Genomic DNA, 13,322 nt, shown 5'->3' with positions numbered 1-13,322 from the left:
CTATCTAGAGCTGTCTTCTTCTGGGCCTTCTCTCTCTTGTCCTCTTCTCTGACACCAAAGCTTGCCTGTGTGCTGCCTCTGCCTGCTATAGAATTCAGCTCAATAAACGCTTTCTGAAATCTTCCGTCTCCTGTGTCATTTTAGGCCCGCCGGAAGCCCCTCCCTCTTGGTCCCCAGGACTGGATGGATGGGAACATCTGAGACACCTGGGCTGGAACCTTGGGCATTAGAGCTATGAGGAGAGATGGGGAACGAACGGAAAACTTGGACCTACAGTAGAAGTGCCTGGGTGGAAGTCCTGACTCTCTGGGTGGCCCTGGGTGAGGCCACTCCTTTGGGTCTCATCTCCATTATCAGTGTATTGGGAGCGTTGAACTAGCTAAGGTCTCAGGGTGGCACTGTCACTGGACTGTACAGGGTCCGGTCCCCCGGGCTGGGGCTGCTTCCTTATAAGAGCAGGTCAGAGTCCCAGGCAGGAAGGAGAGTCACTATGAGGGGCCACATCTGAGTCCAGGCAGCCCTAGTGAGGCCAGACCCAGACCACTGGGAATCGCCCTCTCCTGGTAGGGCATCCTTTCCCTACAGAAGGGGACTGTGATCCCATTCCCCGAACAGCACATGTCTGCCCCCGGGATATTCCTTGCTTTTCCTCTGTAGAAACGTGGGCCTGATGGAAACCAGGCAGAGGCAGGCAGCTGGGCTCAGGGCAGACCGTAGCAGAAGGACCATAGCAGAAGCCGGGCTTCAGTCCTGACCCGGTGTCTAAATGCATCCTGGGACTGTCTGCACAGACACACAGACACAGGTGCTCCTCACCCTCCACCCAGGGCACCCTTGACATGCTGGGAACTGATCATGACCTCGGCTGGAGCCTCTTCTGAGCGTAGTCCCCGACTGCTTGCTGGTGATTACACCCTAATTCCAGATGCCCCACAGTGAGTGGCTCTGGAGTCAGGTGTGGTGGCACATGCCTGTACCCCTAGCCTTGGAAGGGGGATTCCATGAGTCTGAGGCTAGCCTGGGGTACATGGTGAGTTTCAGACCAGCCACAACTACAGAAGTAAGTATTGAGACTCTGTATAAAAAATAAATACGTAAAAATAAACACTGAGTTCATCTCAAACACAGCTCGGCATCTGTCCCCTACACCAACCTGCTCCTCCCTACTGCCCACCCCAGCACCCCCAAACTAAGCACAGGAGTCATTGGCCTCTGCCTTTCCCTGTTTCTCCCACTTCCGGTCCCTCGCCGTGACATGGAGATCGTCCGGGTACCCTTGATGGCCTCTCATCCTCTCTACCCCTCCATCCTTGCCACTGTTTGGCCACTTGCAGCTCTCACCAGACTTCAGCCTTCATTCTGGTCTGGTCCGAGTCCTTGGCAGCCAGGGGTGTCTCTGAAAATTTCCAGTCTGACCCCTCTGCTCTGCCTGTTTCATCTCTTCAGCACCCCTTTGGAACCCAGCTTCCCTCTGAAAAGCCTGCCCACCTGTCTGGCCTCAGCTCTCACTACTGCCTGATAGCCCCTGGCTCTACCTGCCAACTGTACGTGTGCTATGTCCTGTGCCCATGATGCCCTTGCCTCCTCTCTACCCCCTCTTACTCATCCTTCAAGGCCCGATTCAAATGCCTCCTCCTCTGGGAAGCCTTCAAAACCTCCAGGCCGAGCTGGGTTAACTTGCTACCTGGCTCTCCCAGAGCCTTTCCCATGGTGCATCTGTAAGACTTGTTTACTGGTGTGACTCTGAGCTGGCTGAGCTCCTTGAGAACAGAGTCCTGACGTATTTCTTTTCAGTCCATAGAGAGAGGCTTAGAGAATGTGAAAAAGATGGAGAGAAGGGAGGGAGGGAAGAAAGAAGAAAAGGAACAAAGGATAAGCTAAGCAGAGATACTGGGGGGCCACCCATCCAGCCATCACTTATTGCAAATGAGTTCCTGTCATGCACCATTCCAGGCACTCAAGATACATCAGTCAATAAGCTGAAGTGTTCAGCAGCTGACAGCATTTCCAGGTGACTATGATGTGTGCATAGGTGAGCGTGTGAGCCCATGGATGCAAGCTCTTCTGTCTGCAAGGGCCTGCTGCCGGAGCACCTGTCTTCCCTAGGGCCTGCGTGCTTTTAACATCTGGCCCCGGCTCCTGTTGCAGCCCGAAATAAGGCTGTGACCCACGACAAGTCAAGAGTGATTCTTGTCAGCTGAAGCCGGAGCTGGCAGGGAACCACCCACTCGCTGACCGCTGACTGCTGACCGTGACAGACACTGACCACACAACTCAGCCTCCCGACAGAGGTGCTAATCTCGAGGGTCGGACACTCCTTCCTGCCCACCGTGGTCCCGTCCTCTCAGGTACCAGAATCCGAGGCGAGCTCGGGCAATTATGGGGAGTGGGAGGAGAGGACCGGGCAGCTCCCAGAGCACCTTTCGTCCCAGTTGAGGCAGGACCCTGCAGAGGATTCAGGGAGTACAGGGCCTCCTAGAAGCCTGGCCCCTGGGCTGAGAGGAGGGGGCTCCAGCTCTAGGCTACTCGCCATGAAACAGCAGAGCAGGTGGCTGCAGTTAAAGGGAGGGTAGGCGATGGCTTTGCTCAGAGCACTGCAGTCATAGGAACTGGAAGGAAGCAGCCTGCTGGTCAGAGACCCTCTCCAGCGCTCGGGAATTCTGGGAAGGGGAGCATTTATCCAGAAACAGCTCTGTGGACAGTGGCAGTTGGGAATTCTCCGTCATCTTGTGCCCCTCTCTCCAAAAGCATGCAGACACACTCAGATTTACATATCAATTTAGTTCATGGAAACCCTGCAGCCCATTGTGGCTCTCTGTGAGTTAGCCCAACCTTCTTCAATTACAGGAGGGAAACTGAGGCACAGAGTTCCAAATATGGAGGAGTTCCAAATTGTGTTCACAATTTTGGAGACAGTCAAGGGCACCGACTGACTCAGGTTGCCCAGCTCCGCGCCCACTGACCTGGAGCCCCATGCAGGTGTGGGAAGCAAGATAAAGGCAGTGTTTCCTGGAGGAAGGGGCATGGAAAACCTGGTGGATTTTCAGGGACCCGGAGGGCTCTGCCTCCTCAGCTGGGGACAGTTAAGGACTCTGGAGTCAGGGCCTGCAGGGCTTCTCTGGAGCTTGTAAATCTTCTCCAACATTCCTGGAAATTGCCACAAGATGAAAAGCAGGTGGAGGAAGAGGAAGAGAGGGAGAAGACATAGCCCTTGCTTGTGACTTTGGGATGGGGCTGAGTGGACCAGAGGCTTAGGGAGAAAGACGTCTAGGGAGGAAGGGCAGTGACCTAGCTCATTTGTGGGAGCTCCCCTTCCACAGGATGATGGATCCCAAGGAGCAGCAGGATGCCGTCATAGGGGACTTCACTGGGCCAGGTAAGAGGGCCTAGCCCTATGCTCTCCTGAAACTCCTCTGGGTCCCGGATCACAGCTACTCAAGCCCACTGGCCCCAGGCCTAGCAAACAGGTGTGAATTCCAGAGCAGCTGGAGGGTGAGCCTGTGGAATCTGCCACCTGGGCTGCCTGAGGTTCTGCAGGGTCCTCACCTTAGTCCATAGACTAGGAGCTAAGGTTGAGTGCCCCAGACTGTGCCCCAGCTCCAAGGTGACCCTGGCTCCAGGCCTATCTCGGACCTCCCCACTATCCCAGTTTGAGCTCTTCGGGCTCTGGCCCCAGATGCAGCCCTCATTGTGGCTGGAAGCTCATAGGATACCTGCCCTTGTTCAGTGCGACTACAGGTCCTACTGAGGCCTGTGCATAGCCCAGGGTGCCCACTCCCCAAGGGACACCACTGGGGTAAAGAGCAGAGCAGGCTACCTAACTGGACTCAAAGTGTTTTACTTAAAAGCTGGTTCATCTAGTGACAAAATTTTCTGAAATTCATGTTTATCAACTTTTTAAGATCACATCGGGAACTCCTGGTATAATTTGGGAGTCTGTTTATTTGGACTAAATTAGAGCATTTCAAGTAATTTAAAAATCCACTATGTTGTGCTTTCAAGCTTTGGGGTAAAGCATGGTGGTGGCTCCGTGTTGTTAATTAAAAATACAGTTGCCTGGCACTTGGCCCCAGGGACTCCGATTTGGTGGAACTGAGGTGGGGTCTGCACAGCTACCTTTCGGGCAAGGGTCCAGGTGGCTCCAGTGCAGGTGACCTGAACAAGCTCTGGTGGACGCTTGTCCAGGAGCCCCTCGGTGCTCAGCTTCATCAGAGCACTGAGATGTCCGTCAGGTTGTTCGGCCCCATATGTACGTGGTCCTTTTAACCCATTTTGTGTGTTCTCCTCTTTTCGGTGATGCCCCATTTATTTTCCTCTGTAATTTTCTTTCCCCATGTTTATTGGTACATTTTAGGTATATGGTACAGTTACATTCATTATTGGGACCTTGTACATGATATATCTTGGTTCTTATTTTTTTCCCGTTCCCCTGCCCTCCCGTCACCCCCCCCACCCTCCCCTATTTGCAAAGACTTTGTTTCTGTTTTTTCCTTTTCTCGTGTTTTTATCTTTTCCCTTTTTTCCTTTCCCCTACCCTTCCCACTTCCCGTACTCCTTTAGACCTTTTCTGCCTACTTCAATTATCAATTATACATTTCAATCCTTATTTACACTTTCAGTTTTTCATACCAGAGAAACTATATGGTATTTACACACTTGTCCTGTTTATTTCACTTAATTTCCCTTTTCCTTTCCCCTACCCTTCCCACTTCCCGTACTCCTTTAGACCTTTTCTGCCTACTTCAATTATCAATTATACATTTCAATCCTTATTTACACTTTCAGTTTTTCATACCAGAGAAACTATATGGTATTTACACACTTGTCCTGTTTATTTCACTTAAGGGAATGGCCTCAGTGTGTGTCCCTACATTTTGGGGTGGTCTGCTTTGCAATAGTGGGTCATATAACTGCCTGATTGGAAGGGTTTTCTTGTGACTTCTTTAGAGTTTTTAGCAGCCTAATGAAATGGGTGGCAGCTACTGCTGCCTGGAGCCCGACATGCTGGCCCCCCAGGATTACGCTGTTTTCCCTGCCCCCGTTGGTCTGTTCCCAACAGTGAAGTCGCTGCCCCCACAACTGCCCGGCCTTCACACTCCTTGCCCATGAGGTGTCACTGTGGGGGCCACTCTGATTGTGGAGCCAGATGGCAGATGATGACAAAGGACAGGGTTGGGGGCCTGCAGGGCTACTCCGCTGTGTCTGTCTTAGCCCGTTCCTAGGAATAAGGTCACTGATGAGCAACTTCACCTCCATTCACTGAAGTCAGGCTCTGCCAAGGGCCCTGAGGAGCAGATGTGTCAGAGCAGAACTGGCCCCTACCTACAAGAAGTGTCCTGGGAGAAAGACCCCGAAATAGCACCTCTTGGACAAGGACCTGGTGGTGTCCAGCAGAGGGAGGGACGGGTCTGCCTCTGTTGAGGGGCAGTGAAGAGATGACATTTGGTCTGGGCTTCACAACGGAAAACAATGTTGCCTAGGAGGAGGGATGAGCGGGGACACAGCCCCAGGGAGGAAAAGTGGCTGTGCTTCTCGTGGGAAGGACTGCAGAGAGTCTGGGAGAGGGTAGGCTCCCCTCAGAGAAAAGGGAAAAGCAGAAGGCGTAGGCAGGAAACCTCTTCTCACTGTGTCTGAAAGGGAAGGAATAATGGGGAGCTGGTCATTCCTGAGGACTCCCAGGGGACGGACTTGGAGGAGGGCACAGTATTTTGTTCCTGGATCCTTCAATGACCCCTGGTATGAGCTTGAGCTCTTCCCTAGCTAAAGGAGCTCCGTCTTGTCATCGGGCCCTGTTTCCCTGTCCAGTGGGCCCCACCAGGGGCTGAGGCTGTGTACACACTGCAGGGTAAGGTCGCCCACTGCAGTGTCTGGACAGGCCTTGCTGAGACTGGATCCTCTGTGATTTTCTGTGCTGGAATATGCAAACTTTGTGAGGTATTAATGCCCTACCTGGAAGAGTCAGGCAATGCATTCTCTTTCCTCTTGTCTAGACAATTAGTTGTAGACCTTGTCCAACATCGTTTATGCCAGACTTCAAACATATAACTCATGGATTCTTTTTTATTTTTTGGTACCGGAGATCGAACTCGGGTCCTTGTGCTTGCGAGGCAGGCCACCGAACCACTGAGCTAAATCCCCGGCTCTTGGATTCTTACTAAGGCACTAATTAAACGCAGTTTTGAGATGCAAAAAATAAGAAGGAAAAACAAATCTTACGGTCTCGCCGCCTAAAAGTAGACATTTTAGATAACAGTAATAATACTGCCTTGTCCTTGTTACCTGGGTACTGTGTGTCAGCAGCTGTGCTAGGAACTTCTTTGCTGCATGTCCTTGGAGCCTTGCTACGACACTGTAAGTTATGTAATTTCCCCATTCAGCAGATGAGAAAATTGAGGCTCAGAGGAGCTAGGTCACCACACACGCGGCTGGTAGGAGAGCTGGAATTTGAATTGAGCTGCTTCTCCTATATGGTTATACAAATAGCACATTCATGCTAGGAATTTAGCTCAGTGGTGCTGGCGCCTACCTGGCAAGTGCAAGTTCCTGAGTTCGATCCCCGGTACTGGAAAAAAGAGAAAAAACATAAAATACCACATTCATTTTTAAAAATAATTACTTTGAAAAAGTTCCTCCTAATGGAACCCTATGGAGGTAACCAGTGCTAGCATATTTGTACAAATTCTTCTGTTTGTAGATCATTTATTTATCTAAACACATACACACACGGGCTAAACACTGTTCCTTAGATTGCTTTCTCTTGCACTTAGCACACAGCATAGCCATCTCTCCAGCCTGGCGTGCTTTAGCTGGCCGCGTCCGCCTCCCTCCCCTTTGTGCCTGGGGTACCACTGTTTGGACAAGTCGTGTGCCTGTGGTCCACCCCTACTGGGGCCTGAAGGCTGGTCTGGCTGACATGCTCTGGAGTAGCATCCAAGGAGTCCCGTTCTCTTGGGGAGAAGGCAAGAGAAATCGCTAAGCAAGGCTGAGGCCCAGCTGTATCCCAAGTTCAGGCTGTGTCTTTGGGGGGTTGTGGAGCCTGAATTCCTCTGTAGAATTTACCTGCTGGGCAAGGCTGGCAGCAACTTCTGTTCTCCTGAGCTGTTCTCTGTAGAACTTGTGAACTGTTTGTTCGCCACTAATAAGGAACATCTAGGCACCTCCATCCCAAGAGCGATCTCCCGGTTTTCCCAATTTTAGACCCCACTGCACAAACAGCCTTGCACATGTTTTTTCATCTCCTTCCCTAAGAATGAATTTCTAGAAATAGAATTAGTCAAATAGGTTTTATCTTAAAAACCAGACTAAACAGAACCAATGAGCGCAGTTCATCTGCATAATAATTAAGAATATGATGGGGGGTCAATTTTTATTATGTATTTGGGTCTTCTTTCATATTTTTAAGAATTCCGTACATTTTCCTGTTAAAAAAGAACAACAAAAAGCAGAGACAATTTCTGGCCATCTTCCTTCCTATGAGCCATAAATAACCACTGCTAATACTTGGCATGTCTCCTTGCCAAGCCTTTAAAACCATGCACTACACCCATTTTTTATTTGTAAATGGAATCTTAGAATACATTTTCTTCTGAAACTTTCCCTCCCCCTCCACTTACCCTACAGCAGAGATCTTTATGTTCTTAGCATTTACAAAGTGCTCTTTATATATTTGTTGAAAGAATTTAAAAAAGGCCACCTCCTTTTCTTAGTGGCCGCTTAGGACTCTGCAGAATGGAAGAAGGCGCGGCACCCTGTGGTCCTTAGTGCCGCTGTAGCCACGTCCGTCCCTGCAGGCTGCGGCTCTTGGTGCTGCTCTCTTAGTTAACCGCGGCAATCTCTCTCCTCTCTTCACACCTCTACTGCCTCCTCCCGCATCTTTTTCAGCTAACGACGCTGTTGCTTCTTTCACTGGGAAAAAACAAAGTTGCTAAAATAGAACATCTTCAAGTTCCCTCTGCCACATATGTCTGCTTGTTTGCACCTTATTTGATGTTCTTGCCTGTGAGGGCGGTGGACGCTTCTCACACCTGTCTGGCCCAACCCTTCTAGCTGGGCCTGAGACCCTGCCTGCCCACCTTGGGCTCAAGGCCATTCCTCCCACACTTGTCCTGTCGCTCCTGCATTGCTCAAGTTCCCATGGCCAGCACGTATGCCATTCTCTGCCCTTCACAAGGAGCGCCTCTTATCCCACTGATGCCTGCACCACAGCCCTTTGAAGCCCGAGTTGTTATCTACATTTTCTTCCCATCTTCTGTTTAACGTTTTACTTTACCTGTGTCCAACACACAAAAGTGGGGTGCAGAGGTCCTCACAGTCCCTCCCTCATCCCTGGATCTCAAAGCTAAAGCCGAGGGACATGGCGTTTCTTCCCCCAGATTCCTCAGCATGCATCCAAAGTAATAAAAAAGGGGATGTTTCTTTATATGCCACAGAAAGAGGTACACACTGATTGAAATTGGCAGCAATTGTTTAATAATATCTAATAATTAGCCTCATACTCAGTGTTATCCAGTTTTCCAGTTTGTTTTAATCACGATCTAAACAAGGACCATGGTGGTTGTTTGGTTGCTGTGTCTCTTAGATCTCTTTTAATGTGAAACAACCTCTCCCCTCTGTATTTCCATGTTGTTCACACATTAGCAGAAACCAGGCCAGTCGTCCCGTAGAACGCCCCGCAGGCCCAGTTACTTTGGCTCCCTACTCATGGGTGTGATTCAACTTCGTCCCCTGTCCATTTACTCTTGAACCCTCTCCAACAGGTGTCCATACCCAAATGCTCCACAGAAATTGTGTTAATGAAGGTTATCAACAGCCCCGAGTTACTAAATACGAGTGTTCAGCCCCATCCGACTTGACATATCAGCAGCATTTGATTCCACTGTCACTCTACCGGCCCTGAAGTTCCATCCTGTGGTTTCCACGACGCCACCCTCTTCCGATGTCCCCCACCTCACCGACTGCTCCTTCACAGGCACCAGGGCTGGCTCCTCTCCTCAGTCTAAACGTTGGAGGGCTCAGTGCTCAGTGTCGGGGGCTCTTTATCTATTCTCCTTTCTTCCTGATCTTATCCAGTCTTCCAGCTTCAAATGCCATTTATAGAGCTGGCCTATCAATCTATGGATATTTCAATTAATTAATTAATTAAATTTGCTTTCTTGCTGTGCTGGGGATCGAACCCAGGGTCTTGCAAGTGCTAAGCCAGCAGCACTCTCCCAGTGGGCTATACCTCTAACCCTGCGTCTAATTTTACAGACAGGCGACATGGCCATGCTGCCCACAAAGAACCCTCTCCTGTAAGGTCCTCACTATTCTGTCATTTCCGTCCTCTAAGAAACTTCCCTAATAGCCTAATGTAAAAGTATGCATTTTTCCCATTTTTCCTAGCACGGAAAATACAAAGGTAGGGGATGGATTCCAACCTACTAAGGTCAGGCAGGAGTCCTGGGAATCCTCTACATCCATGGTTCCCACCACTGCCTGAGCGCTGCCTCTCCTCAGATGTGCTCTTGCTTTAGAGTCACACAGGATCATGCCCCCCCATTGCGCACTAGGCGTGATGCCTGTGAAGGATCTGGCTTGCGAACTCCTTGGGACAATCTAATCCTGACCTTCCCATCACCCCCTACCTTTACCCCAGTGGGAAACTGTCTTCCATGAAATCCGTCACTAGTGCTGAAAAGACTAGGAATTGCTGCCCTACATGGTAACAATAACTAAGCCTAACCATGACAAGAGAAATAAATGCATGTTTTTCATTGAAAAGCGCCAATAAATACAACTTATAAGTTCATAATACTCCAGGTCAGTTTTATCCCACGAACACTAATCACACATCCAACTCTCTTCTCCTCATCTCCAGTTGAATTCTACAAGTCTTCTCATACTGAATACGCCCACTTTTGAGGACAATTTAGAGAGTGTAGATATAGACTGGATATATTAGATAAAGCAAAAATACATTCACTTGGAAATGTGGACCTCTTTAACTGATAGAAACCAAGTTACAAATTGTCTCAGTTACTTTTTTCTCATGTCTGAGGCAAAATACCTGACACCCAAAAATAAAGGAGGAAAGGTTTATTTAGCGCACAGTTTGTAGAGGTTTCAGTCTGTAGTTGGCTGGCTCCAAGGCAGGGTGGCGTGACAGAGGGGCATCACAGAGGAGAGACAGTTCTTGGCAGGCAGAAGGCAGTAGAGCATCAAAGCAGCGGAGAAGCAGCAAGCTACAAGTGACAAGCAGTGACCCTCTTTCTGTCCCTTATATCTAATCCAGGCTACCGACCTTTAGGGCAGGCAGCACTCACACCCAGGATGGAGCAGCCTTAATCCTCATCCCCACACCTTGAATCCATCCCAGCCTCACATCCGTGATACACTCCCTAGATCCAGTCATCCCTGAAAAGCTTCACTGTCACTGCATGAAGCTTTGGGGGGACATCTAGATAGAAGCCATAACACAAAGTGTATTTGCTATGATTTCATTAAAATCTTACCTATGAATATGTAGTTATAGCCTGGCATGGTGGGGCATGCCTATAATCCCAGCACTCAGAAGGCAGAGGCAGGAAGATCACTGTGAGTTCGAGACCAGCCTGGGCTACACAGTGAGTTCCAAGTCATTCTCAACTACATAGTGAGACCCTGTCTCAAAAGCAAAAAACAAAAAACAAAAATAAAATAAAATAAAAGAATATGTAGTTATTGAAAAAGAAACTAAAGAATGTATACTACTGTGTTAATAGAAGCAATCTCTGGATGGTAGATAATGGTATTTTTTTCTTGGATCTGTATTATCTGACTTTTTTTTCAATATACATTTGTGTAGGGGTTTTGTTTGTTTTGTGGTACTAGGGTTTGAACACGGGGCCTTATGCATGATAGGTATATGATTTACTTCTGATATACATGCCTTTCTTATTTTATTTTTTGAGGCCTGTTCTCGCTAAGTTGCCCAGGCTAGCCTTGAACTTACAATCCTGCTTCAGCATCCTGAGTAGCTGGAATTATAGACATGTGCCACTGCACCTGGTTCTCTTTAGGATAACCTTTTGTTATTAAAAAAATAGCACATAGCCAGGTACAGTGGTACATACCGGTAACCCCAGCCACTTGAGAGGCTGAGGCAAGAGGAAGGTACATTCAAGAGGCCAACCTGGGCACATAGCAAGGCCCTATCTTAGTTACTTTTCTCACTGCTGAGCCAAAATACTTGAAACCCAAAGTTAAAGGAGGAAAGGTTTATTTAGCTCACAGTTTACTGAGATTTGAATCCACAGTCAGCTGGCTCCATGGCATAATGGCACTGCAGAGGAGAAACTGTTCATGGTGGGCAGAAGGCAGCAAAGCAACAAAGGACAACCACAGTTCTTTCTATCCCTTGTATCTTATCCAGGCTACTTAGATTGAGTAGCACTCACACCCTTAATCCTAGTGCTCTTGATCCTAGCATTGCACCATGAATCGATCCCAGCATCACACACCCTAGATACAGCCATCTCTGAAAATGCCCCACTATGACCACACAAGGCTTTGGGGGGACATTTAGACATGAGCCATAACGGTCCCATTTCAAAATAATAAAATAAAACAAAATGGCACATGTGTAAGACCAAGCTCCTGATCTTTCCTCAAACCTGCTCCTTCCCCCACCTTTCCCATCTCAGTGGGTGGCTGCTCCATCCCTCTGGTGGCTTAGGTCAGAAATTTTGTGGTTACCTTCAGCCATTCAGTTTCTCTCATGTCTCACACCTGTGGCTAACTTAAGAAAAGTATTTAAAAATCTCATCATTTCTCACTACCTTCACCATGGTCAAAGAGACAGGCAGAAAATTTATGGAAAAATGGTCAAAGATCTTCTGAAACAGCCCTCAACTTCACCAAACATGACACGCATGCCAATTAAACTCTGAGGTACCATTTTCGCCCATGGGGTGGGTGGGCAAAGATTCCAAAGGATGATTCCCCCTGTCTTCAAGAGTGGGAAGGAAGATCCATCCTCACACGGGGCCTGCAACGCTGTTACCAGGGCTCTAGAGGCCGGGCCAGGCTGCCTTAGTGTACACAGTGAGAGCTCGCTCTGGCCTCTTGTGCAGAACCTTCTCTGGACCTGGGGAAGAAGGTGAGCGTGCCCCAGGACCTGATGATAGAGGAGCTGTCGCTGCGCAACAACCGGGGCTCTCTCCTCTTCCAGAAGAGGCAGCGCCGGGTACAAAGGTTCACCTTTGAGCTTGCAGCCAGCCAGCAGGCGGTGAGTAAAGCCTCCACTGTGCCCACAGGGAAACCGAGGCCAAGAGGGAGCTGGTGTTTGGCTTAAATTCAGAGTAACAGGCTGAGCCCCTCTGGACCCTGGAGAGTCCCTCAAGCTCCCACTGGGAGACTGGTGTTCCCATCATGTGGGCTCCCACCTGGCAGCGTGATCCTTGACAAATGCTCTTTAGCCATCTTTCCCCAAATACAAAACATAAAGTGGGTTGGGCTTTGGAGCGACCCACTCTGGTGTCTCCAAAAAAAAAAAAAAAAAAAAAAAAGGGAAGAAATAGCCACGTGCCCGGGGTCAAGTCAGAGGCAGGCAGGGTCTGTTCAGATTAAATTTGATCACAGATGGAAAAATGCAGGACGCCTTTTCCTTCTTCCCACGAGAAGATGCCCCAGGACATTGTGCTGGTAGAGAAAGGAGGTGGAGGTGAGAAGTTTACCCCCAGACTTGAAAAAGGCAGCAGGCAGTGCTAGGCATTCCCTTTCCGGGTAGCGGAGTGGACAGAGCAGAGTGATGTGAAGAGAATAAGGACCGCAGGTGCCAAACCGAGCTGTGCGCCAAGACAGTGCTGGCTAAGTCACTCTGCACCCTCACAGAGAACACTAAGGTGGGTGTCATCCCCGTCCCGTGCAGAAGAAGGCCGAGGCCGAAGTATCCAAGTGACCATAGCAATGAGTATTTACCCAGCGCGGTGTACGATTAGCTCAGCCCTCCAGCGCCGCCTGCAGGTGGACACTGGGGTTCTGCCCCCTTTCTTCCTCGCTCTCCTTTGTGCGGAGAGATAATCCTGACCTCTTACCCCGCAGAGCCCCTCTGCGTTTCACTGCTCCCCCCAGACCCTGGCCGGAAGCACCAAGGGCAAGGGGCCCGAAGCATCGGAGCCTGGGCCGGTGAGTGCGGAGGGCGACTCGCGGGAGGCGCGGCTGCATGACGCTGCCCGCCGTCTCTGATCTCTGAACCTGGTGCACAGGTCGCCAACGGCCCGGAGGGCCCGAACTACGGCTCCGAGCTTCGCGACTTCTCGGCTTCTCCTGGGGTCCCCGAGGGCGCCCGCCCCGCAGCCCCCGGG

General features: G+C 49.8%; 1 protein-coding gene across 1 annotated transcript in view; it reads left to right on the top strand.

Moving 5' to 3' along the window:
* Positions 1 to 1,851: 1,851 nt before the first annotated feature.
* Positions 1,852 to 13,322, top strand: part of Myoz3 (myozenin 3) — a 17,340-nt gene continuing 5,869 nt past the window's right edge. Inside the window, exons 1-5 of the mRNA XM_033765530.1 lie at positions 1,852 to 2,348; positions 3,321 to 3,376; positions 12,090 to 12,244; positions 13,060 to 13,143; positions 13,224 to 13,320. Of these exons, the coding sequence (XP_033621421.1) occupies positions 3,322 to 3,376; positions 12,090 to 12,244; positions 13,060 to 13,143; positions 13,224 to 13,320 (391 nt within the window). The 5' untranslated portion in view covers positions 1,852 to 2,348; position 3,321. The remainder of the gene's footprint in view (positions 2,349 to 3,320; positions 3,377 to 12,089; positions 12,245 to 13,059; positions 13,144 to 13,223; positions 13,321 to 13,322) is intronic.

Source organism: Fukomys damarensis, unplaced genomic scaffold (genome assembly GCF_012274545.1).
Source record: "Fukomys damarensis isolate Sample0158 unplaced genomic scaffold, DMR_v1.0_HiC HiC_scaffold_3, whole genome shotgun sequence".
In the NCBI taxonomy this organism is placed as follows: domain Eukaryota; kingdom Metazoa; phylum Chordata; class Mammalia; order Rodentia; family Bathyergidae; genus Fukomys; species Fukomys damarensis.
The sequence above is the reverse complement of the archived record's forward strand: the minus strand, read 5'-3'. Positions and strand labels throughout refer to the sequence as shown.